We start from the raw sequence: 24,512 nt of genomic DNA, 5'->3' as shown, positions 1-24,512 counted from the left end.
GTCGAGAACCAGTCGCTCAGGCATTGAGGAGACCCTCAGAGACGTTGTAAACCTCTAGTGGAATGCCACTAGGAAATTCGTAGATATCTGTCTCTTACTCTGGGTTTTCTACATCAGGGAGGGCTATAAAGATCGCTCGATCTTGCGGACATTTTCGGTGTGAAAAAATATCCGACAATTCGTGGTGATTGCGCGACCACTCACCCATTATCACGAGTAGAAATAATAAATAAAATAATTGCCCTGACGTCACTTAACACTGTTTTACTGGACAAAATAATAATGTCGTGGTGTTTATTTTTCTACCTTTATGGTTCCATCAAACGCCATTGTTATCATTGTCATAAAAATAATCAATTACGACGCCTGTATTTATGACAAACTTCCGGCTCAATTGTCAGTGCATTAAAGAACTGGTCGAGTTTGAAAATTCAGGGCTTGTTTGTGCTCTTTTTATATCTATTTCTTTCACGTGTTTTTTTTTTTTTCCAACTAGACTCTGTCTCACTTGGCTACTCATTCGCACTGTGAGTCTCTCTCTCTTTCTCTTAATGGTGAACAGCAACTGCCTCACTTCAGCGCCTTCTTCGGCAGTTTCCCCCCTCCGGCTTCTGACATTTACGGCATTATAGTAGGCTGCCACCCCAAGTTCTCTCAGTGCCCGGCGGCCAGGAGGGTTACACACACTTGCATTGTACACACCAACAAAACACATTGATGGTGAGGTCTCATTCCCTTTCTCAATGCAGGCAACGTCGAGATAATCACTCGACTCTCGTCACTCCAGGCGTTTAGAGACCGATTCCTCTGGCCTCTTTTCTTTTTTTTTTTCTCATTTGCTGTCTTCCTCGGGGATATACAAATACTTCGGCCAAATTAGCGTACTTTTTTCTTCAACCTAAACTTCATTGTTGCCCAATGTCTCGGACTGCCATAAATTATTCCCTCGTCCTTAAATTCTCACTCTCACAGGCTAAACCTTAAATATGAATGTTCGGTGTCAATTGCGACACGATAAAACTGTCCGTAATTTGTCCCGAAAAATAAAGAAAAAATATTTTGAGTTTATTACTCCTTTAAAGAGAATCAGCGGTGATAATCACTTGTAACGCGCATCGGATTTCACCGGTTAAAGTTAATTCTATATGCGAGTCATGACTCGATGATGTGAGAAGGGAGATAAGAGCGATATTCCGTCAGTTGAGGATGATATAACTCACGTTAAACGCAAATAAAATGTTATCAAGCTCTGATTGGAATTATTGCGATCAATTATGCGTTCATGTTTTTGCTCCACATGATTTCTGGGAAATTTTAAAACGTGATGAGAGTGTCAACAAAATGAGAATTGTGTCTAATATCATAACTGCTGTCTTTTATTATGATTATTCTACGTGCTTTGCGGGAGACTCAGTGAGACACTGCGAATAAGTTCAAAGTCTGATCTTATGGAATGCCACATCGATTAGAACTGAATCCATAATAATGTGGCAATTGATTAGCACTCGTTACCTCTAGGGCTTTAACCATAAGACGATTGGCTGACAGAAGAAAAATAAAAATCGTGATAATCACAGCGTAACCCGTGGGTGGACACAATGGAATCTTCGAGTCGAGTGGCTTTCACTTCGCAATGAAAGTTATCAAACATGATAATCATATCCATCCATTAATTTCCTCAATAATCAATGTTTCCACTGCGATTTAATCACCGGGATGAGCTCGATAAACCTGACTCACTCTGACGACGCCCTAATAACGACAGAATTCTCCCTGTAAAGTGAGACTCCTCGGGGAGGAGCTGGCGTAGTATGCAGCTGTGAAAAGGCCCATCGGGCCCCTATTGACGAAAATACGAATAGTGATATTTTGAAAAGGCCCCAATGCTCCCATTCGCCATCCGGGCAAGCTAATCCTCATAATCCAGCAAGATGTATCAACATCATCATTCTAGCCATTCGATGTTCCCCATAACCACCCAATAACGCGTTCGCATAATACGAAACAATGTAACTCGCCGAGAACACCGCACAATTAGTGTATACGTGGTTAGTGCTATGGTAGCTCTGGATGATGACCAGCAAGTGCGATTGCGTCGCCCTCTCTTCGTAATGCTGAGCCAACCTATCTGTATTCACCAGAGCCCCGGGTATATGTTTCACCGCTCGTCATATTTAACTGTACCATGTACGCAGTGTACATGGGAGATGCTTCTCCCCCGTGGATATTCCCCCGGCTCATTCCCATATATGACTCGTCCAAGGTACCATGTGCATGTGTTGCATGCCTTCACAATAATACTGAAATGGCATCGCCTGGTACCAATGTCCATGTGCAATCAATGGTGGTTTTGTGTACGTGTCGTATCCATAATTGCAGTCAATGTCCGGCATTTGAGTATTGGTTATCAGTCAAAATCATATCACGACATCATCAAAGTCTTAATTAGGAAGTTTAATGGTTGAGTGAGAGTAGAGCTACGTGCCTATCCTCTAATGAAAATTCCATCTTTACCAATAGCAAATCAGTTTCATCAGGATGTTTGCTTGGACCAATTGATGACCTCATGACAAATGTTTCATGGACTGACATTTTTCTCCCCCGAGTTTTCTATCCTGTCGGTGAGGAGCGAGAAGAGTCGGCGAACACATGTTCCAGGGGGGAATTTCTGTACATGTGCCGGAGGTTATCGTCTCTGTGGTAGTTTCAGCTCTTTCCACACGTCGGTTTGTAAAAACTGGGAATGAGGATTGAGGAAGAGAGGAACGAGGGGGAAAATCCAGCGAGCCAGGTAGTTGGAGGGTGAACAAGGACAGACTGACTCGACAAAGGAGGTACAGAAAGGCTGTAGCACACGGGAGGAAGTGAGCTGAGTATCAGTGAGAACAGGAAACAAAGGGAGATGTTAAAAAATAGTTGGTTGAGTGGTCAATGTTAGCTGCTAGTGAGAGACGAAATGCAGCGTGCGGAACAAGTCAAATGAGACTGTGTTAGAAGAAAAAGGAGTAATATGGAAATAAAGATGTGGATATTTAAAATACTGGCTAACCAACAAAGACAACGAACCGGTATCACTCGGGAAAATAAAGAAAACAAGAAGAAAGGGGGGGAGGAGGAGGAGAGAAGTGAGATGAAAAGAGGGGAGTTTATGTAGCCTCGTGAAGGATGAGTTGAGTGGAGAGAGGAGGAGTGTTGAACAAGGAGAAATTGAAGTTGAAAACGAGTGCTTCTCCCTCGCTCGTTAGCTCGCACACGGTCGATCGCTCCTACTCCCCGGCAGCCATTTTGCGCTGGCTCGTAGAGACCTCCGGCATTCATTGCCTGGGAAAATATTGCCACAATTCCAAACCACCCAGGGTATATGTACGTTAATTCACTTTGGGGATATTATCTTTTGGGTCTCTGTCATATTCCGTTGTCTTCGGATATTAGTCATCCATAAGACGTACCTGAACACAAGTTTCGTTGGATTGTGAACGGTATTTTCTGAATTGTCTGTCTTTCTCCCTCCCGGGTAATGTTTATAATGGTCTTCAGGTATATGGAGGAAATTTTACCATTCTGGTCTCCGGAGTTTAGGAGATAATAAGTAATAAAATGCCGGCGTCTAGCACGCAAGGCCAAATTGAGGTTACAGGTCTCCTCATTTATTAGCCTCTTCAGAAAAGTTGCCATTTTTATTTATAACCAGTAGAATCATACCCTCTAGACACAGCCATTGCATATTAATTTGATACATCGCGATAAGCTTTTCAATTAAATTGTTGACCATACGTATTGACTATAATAACGTATCGATCATCCGGATGGTGGAGAGAAGACATTAACGTACACTACATTTAATGCAAACATATGAGACACTCATGAAAGCAGTAGCGTGCTTCCTCGTGCGTGAAAAACGTCGCCTTCATCGGGTGGAACGCGTTGCGTGGGTATACCACGCGTGCCAATAAATTAGGATAGAACTCAGATGTTCAGTTCCAACACGAACATCGAGCAATCGCAAGTGCAACCGTTCCCTGGTAATTATTTTCCACATACATAAACACCGATATTCCCATGAATTTTATTATCACCACCGACAAGTTGAAGTTTACCCATTGATATATAACTATCACCCCCCCCCCCCTACATCTCCTATCATCATCGAGTAATCAATACAGCATTACTAATTAAAATTATCAAGCTAAAATAAACGATTGAATTTCGATGAGGAATTATTCTTGGTAATCACAATGTCAACAAAATTCAGCGGCACATGATAAATGACCTGAAACGATCGCACATTTATTGCTTCTCTTCAATTCCCTGTACGTGTGTGTATCTCTTGGACGTACGTGTGCAAATAAAATTCATCCATTCAAGAATGTGCTACTTTCCTGAATCGAGAATGGAGAAAATCCAGTAATAAAATATACACCTGTGAAATATAACTGTCGAACTGCCAGGGGCAATAAGAACTCTCCGACGAAGACATAAATCTACATGATTCCTATTATTTACGGGGAAGTCGAAGGGAAATGTGCGGGGAGGTCTTATCGACATAGATACGTATTATAGTTCCTCTGTTAATACGAGGTACCAGATAATGCATATGAAAGGCAAATTCCCCTGGTGTGCGTCAATAGTTGCATATATACCACTCGTAAACGGATCTATCGCGAGCAGTCGAGACGGCAAATGAATGTGACAGGTTTAATCACCAGAAATTCTCCTCACCAGTATCCGACATTCTTCGGAGGCCGCCAAAATGTCGACAGAACGGTTAACAATTTAATTTTTAATGGGGCTCTAGAATTTTTTATTTATCTAAAATGGATTGAAAATTTCCGAGAAAAAAAAAAAACCCGAGTGACAACGATTCCCAGCAATTTTTAAAGACTTCCTCGAATGTTGAGAAAACATTTCAGTTAATTACGGTCGAAAATTACCAAAAAAATTGTTGTCTAAAATTTAAAGAATAATTTCCTAACAGTAACAAACCACAAATCACGAAGCGTTAAACGTTTAAAATTAGGCGTTCGCTTTATCACCCGAGTGTCGAAAGCCATTGAATTCACTCGTTAATTCCCCCCCCATCTAATGGACTCCGTTCGCGCATTACGAAATTCTAATGGATCGGGACAACTTCATCCACACCCGGACAATTATACCTCTCGAATTCATTAAATAATGGAAACATAACAAGCCAATTTTCCAAAGTCAAATCGATTTGTCATCCCACGTTGATAACTACGGTATTTTCATTTGGAAGTGGAATTTTCGTTGTACGTAATTAAGGCGCGTGTGCTAGAAACACTTATACTTTCAGAAGCGACACTCACACATCACTATTCTCCCGTTACGACATCTACTACTGGTTCACCGGACCGATGGCACGGGGGGATAAACGAATGAGAAATGAGAGAAAGGCGCATTGTATTTTTTTTTTTCTTTCTCTAAATCATAACGACACTGATAAATAAACATGAAAACCGAAGTATCAAAATGTGATTTTCTCGTGGGTGATACATCATTTTATTATGCTACTCGTCAGGGATACGTGCATATATAATTTACACATACGTATGTGAAAATTACTCATTCGACGATGCGTGTAACCGCAAAATCGTAATTACAAGAGCTATACTGTTGCCGTCGTGCTTCTTCCACCTCTCCCCCTCCTGCCCCTCACCACCACATCTATATACAGAATGTACTTGTGCGGATGGCGAGTGTGGGATGCAGTAAGTGGAATCCCCGTGGATGAGGGACCGAAGGGAGGAGGAAGAATCATATTACAGAAACAGATGAATGAGCACCATGTAATTCGTCGATGTAGACCTTAACTTATAATGATGTCATGAACACCCCTGAGATTCGTGTTATGTGTGAGAAATAAATTGAGTTTAATTGAAATTGTGAGTAGGGGCTGGACGGGAGATAACGATTTATTTTCATCGTCCACTCGAATATAAAAATTAAAAAAAAAATCTACGGCGATAGGATAATTTTGATGTTCCATTCGGCACCGGCAGTGTCATGTGATTTTCCATTCGTTTCAAGATTGTTAAATATGTTTTATTACAATTTATTATTGAACCCAAACACGATGTAGATGTCAATATAAATGTACAACAGCGCGTGATTTTTTAATCATTTTTTTATGAGTCAAATACTGGGGCTTTAAAAAATAAAGAACGTCACGACGAACAATGGTTTTGACACTCAATTCAATATCGCAAATATTTTCAATGAAAAAAGCATTAAAAATTGTTCATGACAATTGATTGAATGGATGCATAATATTGCGGTAAATAGTTTATCATTATTTTGCATACGTAAAAATTTTTTAAAAGCAGAGATGATAAGTATTCCGTTGACAGCATATTTTTAATATATATAAATAATATGCGTTTGACTACAGCGATTTTTTTATCGCTTCCAAGACAGTAAAATATTCTTTTAAAAAATAGAATCATATTTTTTACGACAACGAACTATCGAATGAAACCATTAATATCCAAGTGACTGGATAATGCTGTTCCAAATAGTTATTTTATTTTTTTTTTGTTGGAAAAAAATCACCTCTAACTTTTTTACTTTGACATTCGCTTTGTGCGTCGTCTAGAGTCAAAAAATTCAAGAGTAACCCAATGGATGGGGAGGAAGGGGGGAGGGGTTCTGTCAAGGTTCGCCTACCGCGTTAAACCTCGAAGTGAAAAGCCCTTTAAAAATTCAATGCATCTCAGGGTGTAGCTTTGAGAGACGAAACCACTGTATATACCTACATCCATACCAACATCCACAATCTCACCCTGAAGATGTGGAGTTTGTCTGTATGTATACGTCGGCGCAAGCGCGGCCCGGCATATTCGCCCGAGAGACAAAGCTCCATTCGTTTCTGTGCGTGTGTTGGTTATATCAGACTCAGAGGAAGAGTCGTCTACTCGTATTGGTGAGACTGAATATCGTACGGAAAAATTTGTTTTTAAAAATATATTGAATTGGGCCAATGAAAATTTTTCCATACTCCCTTCAACACTACGAAGAAATTCCCTATCTCTGTGATTCGTAAATGCCAAATTGCACCCATTAAAACGTAATTAATTCTAACTATGAATTAATCTCCATCCGTCCATTTATATAATCAAGAGTAGGCCAGAAATGAATTATGATTATAACCGAAATCAGGAATAAATGAAAGGGATCAAATATACCAGAAAATTTGGACAATAATGTGAGTCCAGAAAATGGGGATTAGCGGACAATTGGCGTCGACAATGAATTCATTAACTTTGAAACATTTCCATTATTCCTGAGACAGATAATAAAAATCCCCTGTGAAAGCTCCGAAAGGCCTGAAAATCCAGGCCATCACCCAGGTAATATTCCAAAACCTATAAAGCCTCCATTGAGCGACAAATCATCGTAAACACGAATGCACTCACCATTGTATTCAATCGTGTTTAGACCTCCCGACGACGAACAGTCGGACGAACACCGGCACCGAAGACACCTGCTCCTTTTTTTTTTCCTCCTTTTCTCGTTCTTCCTCACTGGCGTTTCTCTCGGCCACGGTTATTTACTTTTCCCAACCTAACGACAAAAAAAAAAAAAATCCTGAAAAATCACCTTCCTCCGAGAAATATCCAAATGACTTCATTCACATTAAGTTCCTGCACACCTCCCCTCGTACTGTTTACCACAAATCCACTAACACCAAGTCTACGTGAACATTAAAATCCAATTGATTGATATTTATCGAGGGCCCAAGCACACCACTACATACACGTTTTATTATTATTTTTTTTCACCTCTCGATTATAACACGCACACCCTTTTTTCACCGACAGCGGGCGCGTCCACCGCGCACTCTTCCTCTCCTATCGCTCCTCTGCGCGCACACTTATCCTTTACACCCGGCGCATGGTTATACACAAATACACGTTCACCTGAACAAGAGTGCGAATAAAAAAGAAATGATAAAAAAAAAGGCCCCGAGAGATTATGCCAAAAAGCGCACGACATGCGTCCAGCAACAAGGGGTGGTCGCAGGGAGGGAGGGGGGGGGAGGACTGCACGTTCACCTATTCTGTTATTTTGTGCATATGATGTACGTGTGGCGATGCACGAGTATCAGTGGCTGGTTTGAGCTACGAGTCCTGGAGGTAAAAGCAGCTCTCACGATTCAGAACAACACTCAATGCGTCCTCATCCAATCCAACGAGCAGAGCCCACTGTCCATCTCACTCGGTGTGGATTTTTTTTTTTCTTCTCCCCCCGGTTGATTTCCGTCTCTGTCAATAACTCGACGAAGCGCCTGTCGTTCTTTTCCTCTACACTTGGATCCTCCTTCCTACTCGCTCACACATCATTCGTTATCTTGTGCCGCTCTACCAACGCAACGATAAGTACCTTGACGACGCCGGGTGTCGCTTTGGGCACACCCTGAAAAACAACCTCGTTGTCGTTTTTCCGGGGGTGTGTTATGAGATTTTTTAATTCGATTATGGATTGGGTTCAATTGGCGCTTCACTGGAGTTGTCAATAGTGAATTTTTAATAGTGAAATACGGGTTTTTCAGTAAGCGAGGGAAAAAAAATCAAACACTGCACCTCCCGCGTCACAAAGCACTCGGTACGGCAACACAACACATGGCTAGAGTCTCCGGCAAGATCGGTGGAAGTCGGCAGCGTTCGGCTGACCTCGGCCAGGGACGGCGATGCCAGGGGCGAAGTTCCAGCGGGTACTTCAACATCTCGTTTCTCTCACTTTTTTTTTTTATTTTCAGTGCCTCAATATTTCTCTGGTCATTTATGAATGTTTTTACTCGAGTGGAATTTGAGCTGCAATTTTTTTTCATTCCTTGATATGTTACCGCGATGTTAAACCTGGACTCGCGGTGAGGAACGTCGGCTTCCGCTTCAGCGCGGCCTGGTGCAGCCCCAGTGCACGTTTTACTTCGTAGGTAATTGCGTGAGTGTCTCACCGCACTTGGATAATCGACGATTATGTAGGTGCACTAGTCAAAGACGCGGTTGATGCCTGGTTAGGGGGAATATTGATATGTAGTACTTGGGGGGGTTGATTAATTGATCTGTGTCACGATCAAATTTTGGTAGAACGTCTTTTCGACGCCACGCGGTCACTACTCGTCCAACAAATTGAAATACAATTTGTAATTAAAATATTTGAAGTGACAGAGAATTTAATGAGCTGAATATTCTATGAGTAAATTGACTGGAGAACTGCATTTTTAATTTATCCGATAAATCAGAGAAATCGCAAATAATCCGGCAAAAAGACGATGCGATAATGGAAGTGGTAAAAGGGAAAGAATAATTTCCCGAAAATGTCGTTCACTCTCATTGCTATTGGGTGGGCTGAGGGCATTGGCAATTCCAATGCCGATTTCCATATTCGCGCGGATCGATTGAGCACTCTCATACTCGTTCCGTCTGTTTTCACTCCCCGTTCAACGTTATCCCGCCTATAGTCGATTATTTGTACTCTCCCTCTCCGAGTACCAATTCATCGTTATGACATGACCATATTGACGAGTCAAATGTACACATCCCCATAATAAACCCGAAAGCCAGATTTCCCGGGGCCGGAGAAAGGGGAAAAATTTATTTATAATTAAAGAGCTCCCTCGTTGTCTTTGTTTCTCTTGCGTTTATTTTTCCCTCGATAGTTTTTTCCCTCAGACGCGTGTTATGTCAATGGAATGTCATAAGCGATATTTACGAGGGGGAACGTTGAATTTTCATCCGTATATCTACCACCTAATCTCCACCAAGTTGTGTCTCTAACGAGTCGCTGTTGGCCGGTAGCCCATAGCATAAATCGTCTCCCGTGTCTCACCACGCACAGATATAAGTGCGTGGGTGGGCTACAACGAGAATATATGTGTATGTGCATTTTAGCATCCAACGATGTTTTATTATTCCCGATGTGTTTTACGGAAGCGAATTGCCCGGATTTTTGTTGATTTCTGGGATAATATTGATGAATCGAACGGCATCTATCAGCTTTAGAATATCAAATAAACGTAAATTATCTGATTTATGCAACCAGCTATTTGTTTTTACAAAAAAAAATGTGCAATCATTTTTTTCCGAAAATAATTGTTTCCACATTCGTCTCGCGAATCACGAGTTATTTACTCCAATAATTCAACTTTTTCCTTAATCACTCTTCTTGTTTAAGTTCTTTGTTCCCTGTACATTCGTCTCATTCCCTCACTCCCTGGGGTGGCATTGCACCGCCTAACCCAGCGGAGAAACAAAAGAGCCTGGGATCCTTTCCGGCTCTTCCCTTCTTCCCTTTATTCTTTGACATTCTCGCTTGAATCCAAAGCCTGGCACTTCATTGACGCTTTATGGCGACCATTAACGCCCCTCGCCCTTCACTCCTCCGTGGGGCTCACTCCTTTTGGGTGGTATAAATGATTCTGAGGGCCCCGGCGTCTTATTGAACTTATTCTATTTAATGAATCTATGAAATCTGGCGAATTTTATCGTCTACTTCACGTTTAAGACTTGATTTTTTTTTTCCTCCCCGAAAAGCCCTTTGAGTCGACCCGAAACCTCCCGATATTCTCCAGTGATTGTAATATCAATTTACGAATTAAACGTTAGAATTTTTTTTCGATGGATCAGTTAAAATTTCTGAATTCCTAGTGTGGGCTGTACCAGTCTGTAAACGATACTCGGTTATCCTTAAGGTTTTTTCCATCACCCTGGGAGGTGTATTTGAGCCACTGCTCGTTTGGAACAAAGAAAAGTTGATGTGGAAATATTTTCAAAGTTTATGTCTTCTCTGAAAGAACATGTTTTTTCAACGGATAAATTACATACCTAAGGACATGACCATATTAAACGCTAATAAATTGTTTGTCGAGTAGCAAGAACCCATTGACCAGTTGAACGACAGAAAAATGCAACAAAACGAGGAAAGAATCCCGACTTTTTTTTAATAGGCTCACTATTATTTTTTCCCCCATAAACGCAAAATTAAAGTGAAAGACGTCTTTAATTCCCGCAAAGTAATTGCTTAATGGGTAAGTGTTGAGTAATAAGAACCGATAAAATAGGTAAAGACTTGCGAAATGGAGATGAACCACAAAAAAAAGGGAATTTCTGTGAAAAAAATTGGCCTACGCTATTTTTTCCCCGTATAAATATGAAATTAAAGTGAGAGGCACCTTAAACATCCACCAGTACAGATTAGGAGGCATGGTAGTGCCCCGAGAGACTTTAATAAAAAAAATATTAAAAGTCCTAAAGGAGCAAGCCCCTTCTGAGCTCACGTTAACGTGTATACGTATTTTTTTTCCCTCTTGTTTCTCCTCTTCTCCTGCGGGTACCTCCACTCACTGAGACAAAGGCGCCTTTACTTGGCTCCGCTGTATTATATCTTTCGCCCTTACTACGGTCTTTTCAAACAAACAAGGGAAGGAAAAAACAATGCACTCAACCAGCAAAATTCTGACGAGATCTCTGGTGACAAATAACACAATGAACTGACAATTGGCTCGCTCTTATTTTGTTATTAAGCTGGGGGTCTGCAAACATTTCTACTTTCTTCATTAATTTCGTTGGAACTATAAAATATACGGACTACCTCGACCCACCTTTTTTCGTTAAACAATCATTTACAAATGAACAAAAAAATAATTAGAAATTGACATACCACCAGGAGGAACACCCAATTTTTCATCAATCTTCAGTCTCAATACTTTTCTCAGCAATTCTCCGCACAAGCTGTGCAATCTGCTTTCCCACGTATTTCACACGACATCTGAAAAGTTGAGATTGTATCAGCGGACGAGTCAAAAATATTGAATAAGACGGTTAAACTTTTTTTTCATAACTCGTGAAACAGTAGTTCCTAGAATCGTGAACAGCTGGAGCGAGAAAACTTCCTCGCAATTGAGGAATTATTTCATAATATTGGACATCTAACCATTAAATTATGGATGAATCTCGATGTATGCACAATCACAATGGTGAATAGGAAAAAAAAATACCGTAGATGGATAGGATAGAACCGTACAATTCTCTCCCTTTGCACACAGCTCTCGTCTTCTCCCACTGGCTTTGTATCTACCCCCCATCCCCCCTCGCCCCCTTACCACCCTGATAGTCATGCACCCTAGGTATCAACCCCTTTTGCTGCAGCTTTTCCTCTTCCACTTGGGTTTATCCCCGGCTGTCTCTGTCTCTCAACATACCCACAAAGCCCACAATGAACTGTCCTATACACGGTACCCGGTGAGAGTCTCGTGCCGAGGGCAAACATTCACAGTGGCTACCCACTCCGATTCTACCCCTCCTATTAATAACAGCTTTATAGATCCTTGCTTTTTTACCAGTCTTCCATCAAAACTAATATTTATAGCAGACGTGTAAATGTTGGAGGAGTTGTGGAGGATTTGATGTATTTATCGAGTTCATTGAATCCTGGTAATTGACTTCTCCTCATTAAAGACAGAATTTTTAATTTCCAGAAGATGGAACTCAACGAAATTATAAATTCCCTTGAACCTTCAACAATAACGAACATCCACCGATTAGAATATTATTTTTATTATTTTTATCTCAGCAATCATAAACGAGGAAATGATCACACGAGAGTCCCCACGTCCCCATAATTCCGGGCGCCAGTATATTTCCACCCAACGACGAAACCAAACAGGTAAGCGAAGAAAAATGAAGAGAGCTCCGTAAATGTGTAGGGAATTCACGGATATGTATCTGTATACAAGACACTCGAGACTCCCAGGAGGTGCTTTCGGCAAAGCCTTGGATGCGAATGAAACTGTGGCAGTGTAGAGGGAATAACAGGGTACGGAATGAGAGTGCGACAGGGAGAAGGCGAATGACTCGACGGGGGTGCGATAAAGGCCACCCAATGCCAGCAGTTGATGGGAGAAAAAGAGACCAGACACCAACCGAGAGAGAAAGCCACTCACGATTGCTGTAGGAGAGGATTTTCGAGTGCAACAGACACAAAGAGTGGAAGTGAGACAGAGAAATACAGGGGGAGTACGAGCGGTACTGACAGGTAAGACGAAGACACGTAATAGCTGTTCGCTCACGGGAATGAAACGAACGGCAAAATGCTTGGGGCAGTTGGAGATACACAGAGGAGAGAATTTAGCAGATTGGTAGCGATAGTACAGCCTGAGAGTTCTGCGTGATTCGCATTTTATCAGAACTATGGTTAATGTGTGGGTGAGGTTTTCGTGGAGCAATCATCAAGTGCTCGGAGGGCTCTGGTACTTTTCATTAACGAAAAATTGATTTTTCTGCTTGATAAAAAAATTCAAGTTGGTTAAATAAATATCCGTGTGACAGGGTAAAGCCAGTCACTCGGAAAATGAAAATGTAAGCCAACCGCAAGTGTATCTGTAAACTTAATGAGCCAATCCAGCGGAAATAGTTGTAAGCAGTGGCTATTTCATCGTGTATATCTATACAGTACTCACTCGTGGTGAATTCACCTATATTTAGGCGACCGAGGTTTACGCCACTATGACGATTCCACTGGTTGGTCAGTGAAACGAGCAAATTCACGTGGGCTGTTGCTGTTACATGTGTTGTAGGCGTACGCTATCTTTTCTCCATCGACCACTATAGCTTTCATTATGTACATGTTCATACGCTGTGCAAACTTGACTACTGCACTGCAGGCATGTGTTTGACTTGTCACACGGAGTACTTCGTCATTAGACATTAGTCGGTGAAGTTGTTAGGCCGAGGGACACCTAGAAAAATAATTGAATTTTAGAACATTGAGTAAACCGCTCCCTTAATGACATCAATAACAATATTTTCTTTATGAATTCACGACCGAATTACTCATTCACTTTATTTTCTGAATTCAATACAACCCTTCCTGCCCCCTCCCTGCCCCAGCGAATTTCAGAACTCGTTAAACATTGTAATCGCCAATTATTTAGAATTATAACGATTGCCTGGAGAACAATTAGCCCCCGGGGCTTCGTGCACAATGACATTTGCGCATAAACAGTGGAGCCTCGATAATGATCCTGAACTTAATCAACGATACAGGAAGCTAACTAGCGGTGGCATTGCAGGAGATGGGGGTATGATTTTAATGAAGCGACAGGTTTCAATGCATTCGCAGGAACTAATAATTGTCTGTCTATCGGAGATCTCTTTGCCGATTCAAATAACTCGTAGTTAATTAAACCGGAATATCGTAACTCCTTGAGACGTCAAAAATGTATCTGTTGGTATTTTTTTTTTTCATTTTTTCCATTGAATTAATTTTTTCTACGTAATCTTTTTGGCGCAGATTTAATTTTATATTTTCCCCCTGATTTGTCCTGCCCATCACCGACCCCGGATCAACATGAACACCAAAGGGACGAGCAAAACAGAATATACTTCGGATAAGTGCGAAGTACCACCGAAATCGTTATCGGGATTTAAAGTGGAAATGGAACTGCAAGCGTTCATGTTCTCAGCATCCACGCCCCCCCGTGGCCTAACGCTGTTTTGAGAGATTACGTTGTATAAGTTGGCAGTATATACGAGGGCGGAACACGGAAATATGTAGGGATGGAAGCCCTATCTGCGTGAAGGAGGGACTGAGAGGGAGGAAGAGCGAGAGAGAGAGAGGAATGGCGAGATTCGAGTGAGGAGGGGTGCAAGAGAATACGATAGAGCTTGGGGTTGTTTCATTGAAGGGTGTTTCATATCGACCGGCAGTTGACTCCGCCTTCTCTGTAGCCAGCGTCGGAGACTCCACCGGGGGTGAATCGTGCGCACAACAGCGCCACCCCCGGAATTTCACTGAAATCACGTCAACTATGAACAATGAATTGACGTATCATTATATTTATCTGGAGTGATGATGAATATAAGGATCGCACAGGTGTGTGGTTTTTTCCGAGTAATGGGGCGGACGATATATCCCCTTTATGGAGGGAAATGTTCACCAGAACTACCCCCATGGGAAACATTTGTATAAATATATAAAAAGGGTCAATGGAATTTTCGTCATTAGTTTACTATTTTCGGGACCCGAGAATTGAAAATAAAGATTTTATCCTACGAAAACAGCTGCTGCAGTCGGAAGAAAAATAAAATTCACAATCCGGGAGAAATTTTGGGCAAAAATTAGACCTCCAGAGGGTCGAACGAGGGACGAAATGACAATCAATCGCTATTTGGGTCAAGTTTTGTCGGAAAAATTAGACTTGAGGATAATTTTTGTGATAAACCAAACCTTCCCCCCTCGTTTCACCCCCTGGAGGTCTAATTTTACCTAAAATGTCTTTTCGTGTCGACGAAAACTTCCGAAAACGTCTCCACGACAGAATAAACCCGCCACCGAAACCCACCGACACCTCGTCCCTCCACCCTTGAATAACAATGAGCCATCGAAACGAAGGCAGTCATTCACGGCTGACCCGATCGACCGGAAAATGACTCGCAATTGGTACACTAATCCCCCTCCCCCCCAACGCCAATATACCATCTTCAAGCGTGAATTGAAACGCCTCGAGAAATACTGTCTCTTACACCTGCCCCTGATTCCCTTCGATTACTCCGTCTCATTCGAAACGTTGCACTGCCCTCCACCTCACCCCCTCACCCTGGAATTTCCCTATATGTACTCAACAGTTGACTCCACTCGATTGCTCTAGGTGAAAAAGGAAAAGATACGCTGGTATACGGGGAGAAAAAAAGTCGAGTGAAAAAGGAAAAAAAGTTCAAGTCTCTGTTGGAGAGTCTCGTCACGTTTCAACGCGGCATCGAGCCAGGGCTAACAGTGGGGGAGCGAGACAGCCTGTTCACGACATGTGGTCGCACCATCCCCAAGTCCCTGTTTCCCCCTCACAAAGTCGTCTCGTCTCTCTCGGTTACCCGGGTGCCATCACTTTCATCTCCCTCGTGTTCATGTATCGGATAAAATGCTCGTCCCCGATGCATTCGCACAAAGCCCACCCCACCCTTCCCCCCCTCCATCCCCAACTTCTTAGATCCACGCTTGTTATAAATACTAATTGCTCTATACAAACGACAGAAATGTGTTTAACGTTTTCAGTAACACGTGCCCAGCCCCCCATTTTACCCTCGGGCAACGGCGCGATCCCTTTTTCATCATCTGCATTCGCTAATCACTGGAATATTCAGTGTGCGCTGTCTCTTTTGGAATAAACTCAATCAATTTAATTGGATTGGAGGGAGCGTGATGAGTGGGGTAATGTGATATTGTTAATGTTTTGGATGAGCTATTTGCATCGGGGGTCATCTGGGCATTCCAGCGATTCAATGGGGAGGAAATCGGTGGGGTTTTTTTATTTGTCGACTGTCCCTTTTTGTTTATTTGTAAACGTGAATTTTTGGAAAGATAACGCAGGCGAAAATCGACGGGTAATTTTTACACTCGCGGAATTTATTGAGCTGTAGTCAGACAAGTGGACAGTGAAAAGGGAACGTAAGTGAGTTCCACATGAGTGATCGGCCTGTATAAACCCCAGTGATAATGAATAAATTTTCTCGAACATGTTGAAAGGTATTTAAACACACTCGCGGGCGATTGAAATGAATGCTGCCATCCCCTTTCCCCCACTTCCATTCACTGATCACTGAGATATTCCCGGAATGTTGTCTCTTTACAAATAAACTCAATCACATTGACGACGGAATGAAACGAACGTTCTAATTGCGGGAATATTACATGATTAATGTTCGGAAGGCCATTCTCCATTTCCCAAGGTTCACCCGGTGATCCCGAAGACATTTCCGACGCCTTTCATGAGCACTTCAACATCAATTAAGCGTGAAAATCAGGTATTGGCGTTGACAAAAAGTTTTCCCCATTCAATAATAGATTCTATTAACCTGTTATCAAACAACCGGGCAACAGCGAGTGGTAGTCCGTGCCAGTCGGTTCCACACGAGTGAACAATCTCCATAAACCTCAATGATCGAGAATAGGAGGATTTTCACAAACATGTCGGTAGCTATTTACACAGTGATTCAGCATAAAATCAATTCAAAATCTTTCTTATCGATGATTTAATCAAATCGCTTATGAAAAAAGGATTAAACTCGTGTTCCGTTGTGAGAGTGTTAAACACACATTCAATGGTATAATCCGATGGGTCGCGAGTGGATAATCCCCATTTTTGCGCTCTTCAGGGCGGATTTTGAAAAAAAAAAAAAAACAAAAAAACAAAAAAACCCTTTTTACGAATCGTATAAACAATTCAGCTTCAATTGACACCGAAGTGAAGCCTCCAGTATCGTCTCTATTCGCTAAAAAAATAATTGAAAATATTTTTTCCCCATTTTTTAATCCTCTCAAAACTCCCCAATTCAACATCCCTGAAATCTCAACATCAGAATTTTTTCGGTCGCTCGTTACCGCGAATTTAATTGTCAAGTATCATCACATATAAATTTCCTTTCAAATAAAACCAAGAGCATCCACTCCGGGTTTCTTTCATCCCGGGATACTGAGCATGAAGTGTCTCGTTACGTCACTGGACCCCTGCCTCCTGAGCATTTCGTTCGTGTTGCTAGGATACACCCCACGGTCAAACTCTCAAACTTGTGGGGCTTCACTGAAGAATACAGACATATATATAGCACCCATACCGGTGTCTCTAATCTTCCATATATTTCCGCTCTTCATCACATCCCCTCGCCCAACTTTCCCCCCCCCCTGCCCTGAAAATTTTTCATCCCTTTTCCGGCGAATAGTTTCCACGTGTACGACTAATTGATACAGCCACATCTGCACATTAACGTCTGTATATCCGTCATTTCGATCCATCACAGGGCGTTTATCAGCTTTATATTCCTCAAGTGGGACTAAAGGGACGTTGAGAACTCTCTTTCCCCGCTATATTTTCAATGTTCACATTGTTACGTCCTCGTAAAAGTTGCGGTTCTTGCGGGAAATTTTCTCTCCATAACAATGAAAATAACTGACCAGATTACTTCCAAGAAACTTAAACTTTAGTACTTCACTACAATCGATACCGTTAGCCGAGACTGACAGTTGAAATCGGTGTACCCAACTTGCTGTCATTAAAATATCGCGAGGAAGTGTATTAACTTAATCACTTGATTGCACCCGTGTCCACGACAAGAAAAATATCAGAAAATATCTCCTAATAGAGAGATTAACGAGAAAAAAAAAATTGCGATAATTCGCGTTCACGTGACAATGACTTCTCGTCACAGCGGGTCAGCAGGTAATTTGTCAATTGCCAATAAATTGTCAGGAAGGCCATATCAACATGTAAACCGAGCTAAAAATACCAATTAAATGCCATATGTCATGCATTATTGACCGACAATGGAATTATCCAAAGTCGTTCAGCCTCTTCCGCCTCATTTGCTTCGGGATTCAAGGGGGCACATACGCACGATAGCCAGCTGGGTGGGCTGAATACACTTGGTGAGAGCGGCGGAGGGAGTACGAACACCTTTTGCCTTTAGCATCCTACGGTTAAGGAACACAACCGTCAAGCTACGGTGCGAGAGGCAAAAAGGGGAGAATAAATACAGTGGAAAGGAGGAATGAAGTGACGGAGGAGCAAGAAGAGGACGCGGAGAGAGCGAGGTGGTTTACCTTGGTATAAAGGAATAAAATAGAATAAAAAAAAGGCCGAATAAGAGGGAACCGCACCCGGAGGTAAGGGAAAAAGACGGTGAGGAGGGAAAAATTCCGAGAGGATCAGGTAGCCCCAGTGAAAGACGAGAAATTTCTTCATCCTCCGTCGATAGGGCGTAGAGGCCAGGCAAAACGATATTTTCACAAGTCTCATGGGCCTCGAAAGGCGTTGGGGCCCTCTCACTCGTGGAAAATCAATTCTGGAATCGATGAGAAAAATTATTAGATGAGGAACACACCAACTGACGGGGAAATACGCATGTTGGGAATGTACATGGGAAAGTGTTAACGACTGTGTGGTAGACCCGTTGGGTTGAGCTTAATCTTACTCAGAGTAATAAAGTGGAATCCGAGAAGGCTCGGCGATTCCGAGCTAGGGGTCGTAAATTCCCTGCACTCACCCTTCCAATGGCCCTCATCCTACCCAACCACACTATTCCCGATTCCCTGAGACCAGACTACCCCATTCACTCACTTCAATCCTCTCGGACAAACCCCCTTTTTGAGGTATCCCCAAACTGTCGACTACGGAAACTCTCTTCAAATAACAAGGATTACAGCTTGGAATTTAAGCAGGGAATATTTCAGTGATTGACTATTGGGTCTGGGGATTTTAATTGCATCGGAAATTTTCGAGTAACTGGGTATCGATAAATTCGTTGAACATTTTGAACGACGATAAATTCGTGAGAATAAGGGGACAATGAGTCTTGTAAAAAATATTCGTAATATAAATTTATAATGTTATGGAAAACTAAATTATCAATAGCATTTTTGTATTATTAAAGTGTCCAGGAAATTGAATTTCACGAGATGATTTTAGAAGTGAAAATTAGAGGAGAAAATTGGGACTCATATTTTTTTCTATTATTAAATGTAAAATTAAAAGTAATTGACAACGAAAGGCTTTTACATGTCTCTGGTTAGCAATCATTGACATCGTTGATGAATGCCATCTATGGGTGAAACCGAACATCCGACTTGTCTGCAGATAATTTAGTTGATAACTGCGAGATCTTCAATCAAGTTCGATTTTTAGAAAAAATTCTTGACATAATCGTAATTCTCTTAATAAAAATTTCAAATTACCCTTCTGAAATAATTTAAAATTAATAATTATCGACAGAGTCATTAATGGTTCATTCATGAGGACATATCAACCAAATACGTCCCCATTTCTCGATATAAACATTTGTTATAATTAAATATCATCCATAGAAAAAATTTCTAATTTTATCTTTCAAAAAAACGAAAGATATATTATTCAATCGTTCTTAAATACCCGATTGAAATATCGTATTCCGAACGTTTCATTTGAACCGCCATTTGGTTCGTCATTTGACTAGTTCTTCTGGATTCCGGTGATCCTAGGGCAACGAGTGCCATGACTGTCATGGCCTTTTCCTGTTCACGCTGACTCTGACGAGGACGTGAGCATCCGCGATAAGGTAAGAAAATCAAATTGTGCGGTCAATAATTCGCGTCGGTGTGTCAAGTTACAGTGATATAAAGCCCTCAGGACTTGCTGATTCCAATTAAAAATAATTTGTGACAAGTATGTGGTTACTTTTTGATGGAAAATTCGCAGACTTGGTGTCCATGTGACCGCATGGCCACATGATGGTCTAGTTGTTGTCCCATAGTATTTTACCACTCCTGCCAGTCACCAAAATATTTTTAAAAAATCAACAATTGTCCTGTTTTAAGTCATTTAACACTGATGACTATCGTCAACAGCCCCTTGTGTTGCAACTATTGCGCCACAATATTTTTTCACATAATTTTTTTATCTATTAATTTTGTTAATATTTGTTGTGAATTGTACTTTAAATCCCTGAAGTGTTATCCAATCGTCCAATTTATTGACTGAATGAATGAAAAGTCAACAAATTTATTGCCTTTTCATTCAACGAATGGAAAAATTTGAGGTTAAGTTTCCCTCAAGCTCTGTCAGACAAATGCAATGGTCGTTGTGTTTCAGGTAAAACCATGGCGGACATAGACTCCTACGAAGATGTAGTACTCATGACAGCAGGCGCCGAGACAGTGTCAATGGCCCTGTCTGCCGATCTCCCAGAAATCAAACTGTTCGGTCGTTGGAACTGCGACGATGTCCAGGTGAACGACATGTCCCTCCAGGACTACATCGCAGTCAAGGAGAAAAATGCCAAGTACCTGCCACACTCGGCAGGACGTTATGCTGCCAAACGTTTCCGTAAGGCTCAGTGCCCCATTGTCGAGCGTTTGACAAATTCTCTGATGATGCACGGTCGCAATAACGGAAAGAAACTCATGGCTGTGAGGATAGTGAAGCATGCCTTTGAGATCATTCATCTGCTGACTGCTGAAAATCCTCTGCAGGTGAATATTCTTCTATATCTCATGATTTTTACGAGATGCCAAGCAATATTGTCGTCCCAACCTTTTTTGTAGCTTTGAATTCGCTCCACAAAAAGGTCTGAACGAAAATTTTGCAATCTGGTTCGAAGTCAGAGGAATTCCTGGGGATTCCTGGGGATGACCTCCTTGATTTGACGTTGATTTATGTTTTTAAATCAAATTAATTGTTTTTTCCAGGTCCTGGTAACTGCCATCATCAACTCTGGCCCTCGTGAGGACTCAACACGTATTGGTCGTGCTGGTACAGTACGTCGTCAAGCTGTTGACGTATCACCCCTACGTCGTGTCAACCAAGCTATTTGGCTTCTGTGCACTGGTGCACGTGAGGCAGCCTTCAGAAACATCAAGACAATTGCTGAGTGTTTAGCTGATGAGCTCATCAACGCAGCCAAGGGATCGTCAAACTCTTATGCTATCAAGAAGAAGGATGAGCTTGAGCGTGTTGCCAAGTCCAACCGATAAACAGCCCACGTTCGAAATAAACATTTTACTTTAAACGACTGTGTTTTCATTGTTATTTCCTTTCACAAATTGGAATCCATTTCCTTGCAGAGTCGTGGGGGAACCTCTGGTGTTTTTCGAGGATATTATTTTATGAAGTCATAAATAATTCATTATGACCAATAGTTTAGAAATTTTTACGAAATTTCAGGAAAATCCGATGAAATAATTATGTTTGATTTAATCAACGAGATATTTATGGAAACTTCACAACTTTCTCGTGTTTCATTTGAATAAGAAAGTGTTTCAAAGCTAATTAATTATCAAATGCCTCGATGATACGATAGCATCTTGAAAATTAATAGATTCAAACAGATGCGGATGAAGAGCTACGAAAATTTAACTGAAACTCGAGGTGAACTGAAATGATCCAATGCTGGGAGTGAAGAGAGATGATAATGTAGGAATCTGACAATTTGCTAGAATTGATCAGACGTACAGGTTATCATCTTCGCTTTGATCCTCTCGAATCAAATACATTCTCTTCACTCCATCACCATGGCAGCCACACCGAAACTGGTACAGTATAAATAAATAATTCTCTGGAGGATAACAAGCACTTGGGAAATTGATACGTAGAATTTATTTTCTTTCGTGATGATGTCATTGAAATATCCCCGGATGAACATAACCTCTCTAAGATATTCCACTGCGATAATATTGTTTACATAATGAATCTGATTCGTGAAGATTCTCCTCTCGACATAAAAGAGAAAATTAGGAGTGCTCATTAATATTTATGATTCGTGGTATATTTTTTTTTACTTTCATTCTAGACAACAATGCTGACGGGCTTGAAAGTTGCCCAAGCACCACATCGTTCACTCAATCATCTCTACTCTAAGATTCTACGAGCCCTGCAGAAGCTGCCACCTACGTACCCTTACAGAATGCACACCGAGAAAGTTATCAAGGACCGAACCGCAATATTGATTTCTGTGAGTAAATTGGTCAGCAAATGACAATTGAATCGATTGAAAAAATGAAAACCAGAGCTTCATCTGTATTTTAAAAATTATTATCGATTGAAAAAGATTTTTTTCGTCATAATCCTGTCACTTTCGAGGTATTGGATCAAAAATGTATTTTTCATTTTCATTTTCGAAAGCCCATCACTCAGATGTCAATTAGAAAATAGACCTAGAATTCTTCAACAAAGAATGGCAACAGATTTTTTTTTATTATAGACGGAAGACATCCCAACCATAGAAGAAAAAATAGGTTGTGGTCAGGTGGAAGAGCTCATTGTCCAAGCAGAGCATGAGCTCCTCCTAGCCCGTAAGATGTCTGTGTGGAAGCCCTGGGAGCCCCTGGTTGCCGAGGCTCCTCAGCACCAGTGGTCTTGGCCACCCACAAAGTAATTTATGCCCAATATTGTAGATCAAAAATAACGTAATTTATGGAGTAATGTATATTCGGTTTAAACAATTCGCAAAAATAAAAAAAATGTGGCTGTTGAGTACTTCAACTCTTGTTCTTTTACACAAAAAATAAAACTTTTGAGCCAAAATTCCCGGGAGTGACGAGGGTCACATATTTGGCATTTATCATCCGAAGATTGCGTAAAAAAATCAGTCAAGTAACGCTTACCCGGCAAACCGAAAAATAAAAATGGCGGTTGGTCTTCGAGCGTTTCGCATCAGTAGGTCGTGTGCTCGGAAGGATCGCAGCCACCGGCTGTCGTTGTGTTCTTCCCGCAAAGTGCTTGCCTTATTACAGCATTATTACTCGGAGGACGAAACTATTAAAAGAGCATCTGCCGGTCCCTCAATGATTTTTCCCCCATAACTCTCCCCCAGCCAAGCAACTATAATCAAAACGACCCAGAGGCACGCCATTCAATGTCCAACCGACGCTATGGGGGGATTATCGATGTGGGGGGTTGTACTCACCTCTTTCCATGTCCCCCAGCAGCAAATCACCCGCGAATAAAGAGGCATCAGCTCGGAAAGTTGATTAGAATTAAAATTTCACGTACTTTTGTCGGCGATGAAGACGCTCGAGGTGTAGAAATCGGGAGGGAAAACAGTTTAAAAGAAAAAAAAAACGGTTGGAGTGACCGATGAGGACAATGTACCCCCAACGGCGTCACTGAGGGGGGAGCTGGTCTCACGTCGATGGACACAAGAGAAAAAGAGCGGGAGCCAATGGGGATCAGCCTCGGGTGGTGGTGAGAGGTGGGGGAGATGACAGCCAGTTGCGATTCCGCGTTTAAGAGAAGGCGAGCGGTGGCCCACACTTGCCTCTGAGACACCGTTGATACCTCGTCGACGCGCGTCTTTCTCGGTGAGAATGTAAACAACATTTTCTACGGCCGTTCAGACATGTTTTTGCCCAATATTTATCAGTGATTTTGTTTATTGATTTGTGCCGGCATTTGGGAAGATCGCGGAACCCCCGGTGAAAATTATTTGTTAAATTTTTTGTTAGTTTAATGGTTTACGCGGGAACAGTGAGTTTTAGCGGGAGTGATTGCGGAATTAACGATTGGTGGTGTTTTGTTTCGACAATTGTATGAGAGCGATTGAGTGTGAAGACTTGTCGCGTTGTGACGACAAAACGGCCATTGTACTCGATTCTCACGGAGTGTTTGTCGTGAATCTGTGATATTGAAGTGGAAATATCGCTCGCCGTGGGAAAAAGGGAGCTCTATTTTCGGTGAGTGTTTATGTTTTGTTTTCGTTTGGGTACTGGCTCGTCACGTCGTGGATAAATCGAGGGTCATCGATTATTATGTTATTCCCACCGAATTGCTACAAAAATATTTTCTCCGGAGGACGATCGGTCCACAGATCTTGGGTGAGCTCTGAAATTGGCAAATTCAATTTTTCCCTCAGATGAATTTCAATTAAATATTCTATAATTATTATTATCCAGGGAGTTCACTCAAGATCACACCGAACGCCATAATCTCCCGAGGAATATCATCCTCGTTGGTAACCCCTCCCCCAACATTCAATATT

At 41.6% G+C, this 24,512-nt stretch overlaps 5 protein-coding genes across 16 annotated transcripts in view; 4 read left to right on the top strand and 1 right to left on the bottom strand.

Annotated features, from left to right (window-relative positions):
• Nucleotides 1–13,745, bottom strand: part of LOC135169692 (zinc finger protein 608-like) — a 55,001-nt gene extending 41,256 nt beyond the window's left edge. For 2 of the 8 annotated variants that reach the window (XM_064134914.1, XM_064134915.1), the window contains exon 1: nt 7,431–8,631. The gene's annotated coding sequence lies outside the window, so the exon portion shown is untranslated. Of the gene's footprint in view, nt 1–7,430; nt 8,632–11,676; nt 11,785–13,474 lie in introns of those variants that run through there. The other 6 variants (XM_064134910.1, XM_064134908.1, XM_064134907.1 and 3 more) reach the window with 6 other exon arrangements.
• Nucleotides 1,116–20,034, top strand: LOC135169721 (uncharacterized). Its single transcript, XM_064134961.1, has 4 exons — nt 1,116–4,022; nt 12,589–12,681; nt 12,752–13,050; nt 19,995–20,034. Exons 1-3 carry the CDS (start codon nt 3,971–3,973, stop codon nt 12,967–12,969), a joined length of 363 nt encoding a protein of 120 aa, XP_063991031.1. The 5' UTR covers nt 1,116–3,970; the 3' UTR covers nt 12,970–13,050; nt 19,995–20,034.
• On the top strand, nt 19,982–21,545 carry LOC135169719 (small ribosomal subunit protein uS7). The gene is made up of 3 exons (XM_064134958.1): nt 19,982–20,096; nt 20,630–21,009; nt 21,226–21,545. Exons 2-3 carry the CDS (start codon nt 20,638–20,640, stop codon nt 21,508–21,510), a joined length of 657 nt encoding a protein of 218 aa, XP_063991028.1. The 5' UTR covers nt 19,982–20,096; nt 20,630–20,637; the 3' UTR covers nt 21,511–21,545.
• A 366-nt stretch (nt 21,546–21,911) lies between these two features.
• LOC135169724 (NADH dehydrogenase [ubiquinone] 1 alpha subcomplex subunit 5) lies at nt 21,912–23,011 on the top strand. Its single transcript, XM_064134963.1, has 3 exons — nt 21,912–22,068; nt 22,326–22,487; nt 22,737–23,011. The coding sequence occupies exons 1-3, from the start codon at nt 22,048–22,050 to the stop codon at nt 22,908–22,910; spliced, it is 357 nt and encodes a 118-aa protein (XP_063991033.1). The 5' UTR covers nt 21,912–22,047; the 3' UTR covers nt 22,911–23,011.
• Nucleotides 23,012–23,748: 737 nt separating this feature from the next.
• The window catches only part of LOC135169693 (uncharacterized), a 44,934-nt gene continuing 44,170 nt past the window's right edge, over nt 23,749–24,512 (top strand). For 2 of the 5 annotated variants that reach the window (XR_010300243.1, XM_064134916.1), the window contains exon 1: nt 23,752–24,207. The gene's annotated coding sequence lies outside the window, so the exon portion shown is untranslated. Of the gene's footprint in view, nt 24,208–24,512 lie in introns of all 5 variants that reach the window. The other 3 variants (XM_064134918.1, XM_064134919.1, XM_064134917.1) reach the window with 3 other exon arrangements.

Source organism: Diachasmimorpha longicaudata, chromosome 15, assembly GCF_034640455.1.
Source record: "Diachasmimorpha longicaudata isolate KC_UGA_2023 chromosome 15, iyDiaLong2, whole genome shotgun sequence".
In the NCBI taxonomy this organism is placed as follows: domain Eukaryota; kingdom Metazoa; phylum Arthropoda; class Insecta; order Hymenoptera; family Braconidae; genus Diachasmimorpha; species Diachasmimorpha longicaudata.
Note: the sequence above shows the minus strand (reverse complement) of the source record. Positions and strands in the feature narration are given on the sequence as shown.

Excerpts from the sequence above, each read along its gene's own strand:
- LOC135169721 (XM_064134961.1), top strand. The coding sequence starts at position 3,971 with ATGTTCAGTTCCAACACGAACATCGAGCAATCGCAAGTGCAACCGTTC. Across the intron at positions 4,023-12,588 it reads GCAAGTGCAACCGTTCCCTG|CAATCATAAACGAGGAAATG; the intron begins GTAATTATTTTC and ends TTTTTATCTCAG. Across the intron at positions 12,682-12,751 it reads CCAACGACGAAACCAAACAG|ACACTCGAGACTCCCAGGAG; the intron begins GTAAGCGAAGAA and ends TCTGTATACAAG.
- LOC135169719 (XM_064134958.1), top strand. The coding sequence starts at position 20,638 with ATGGCGGACATAGACTCCTACGAAGATGTAGTACTCATGACAGCAGGC. Across the intron at positions 21,010-21,225 it reads CTGCTGAAAATCCTCTGCAG|GTCCTGGTAACTGCCATCAT; the intron begins GTGAATATTCTT and ends TGTTTTTTCCAG.
- LOC135169724 (XM_064134963.1), top strand. The coding sequence starts at position 22,048 with ATGGCAGCCACACCGAAACTG. Across the intron at positions 22,069-22,325 it reads TGGCAGCCACACCGAAACTG|ACAACAATGCTGACGGGCTT; the intron begins GTACAGTATAAA and ends CTTTCATTCTAG. Across the intron at positions 22,488-22,736 it reads GAACCGCAATATTGATTTCT|ACGGAAGACATCCCAACCAT; the intron begins GTGAGTAAATTG and ends TTTTTATTATAG.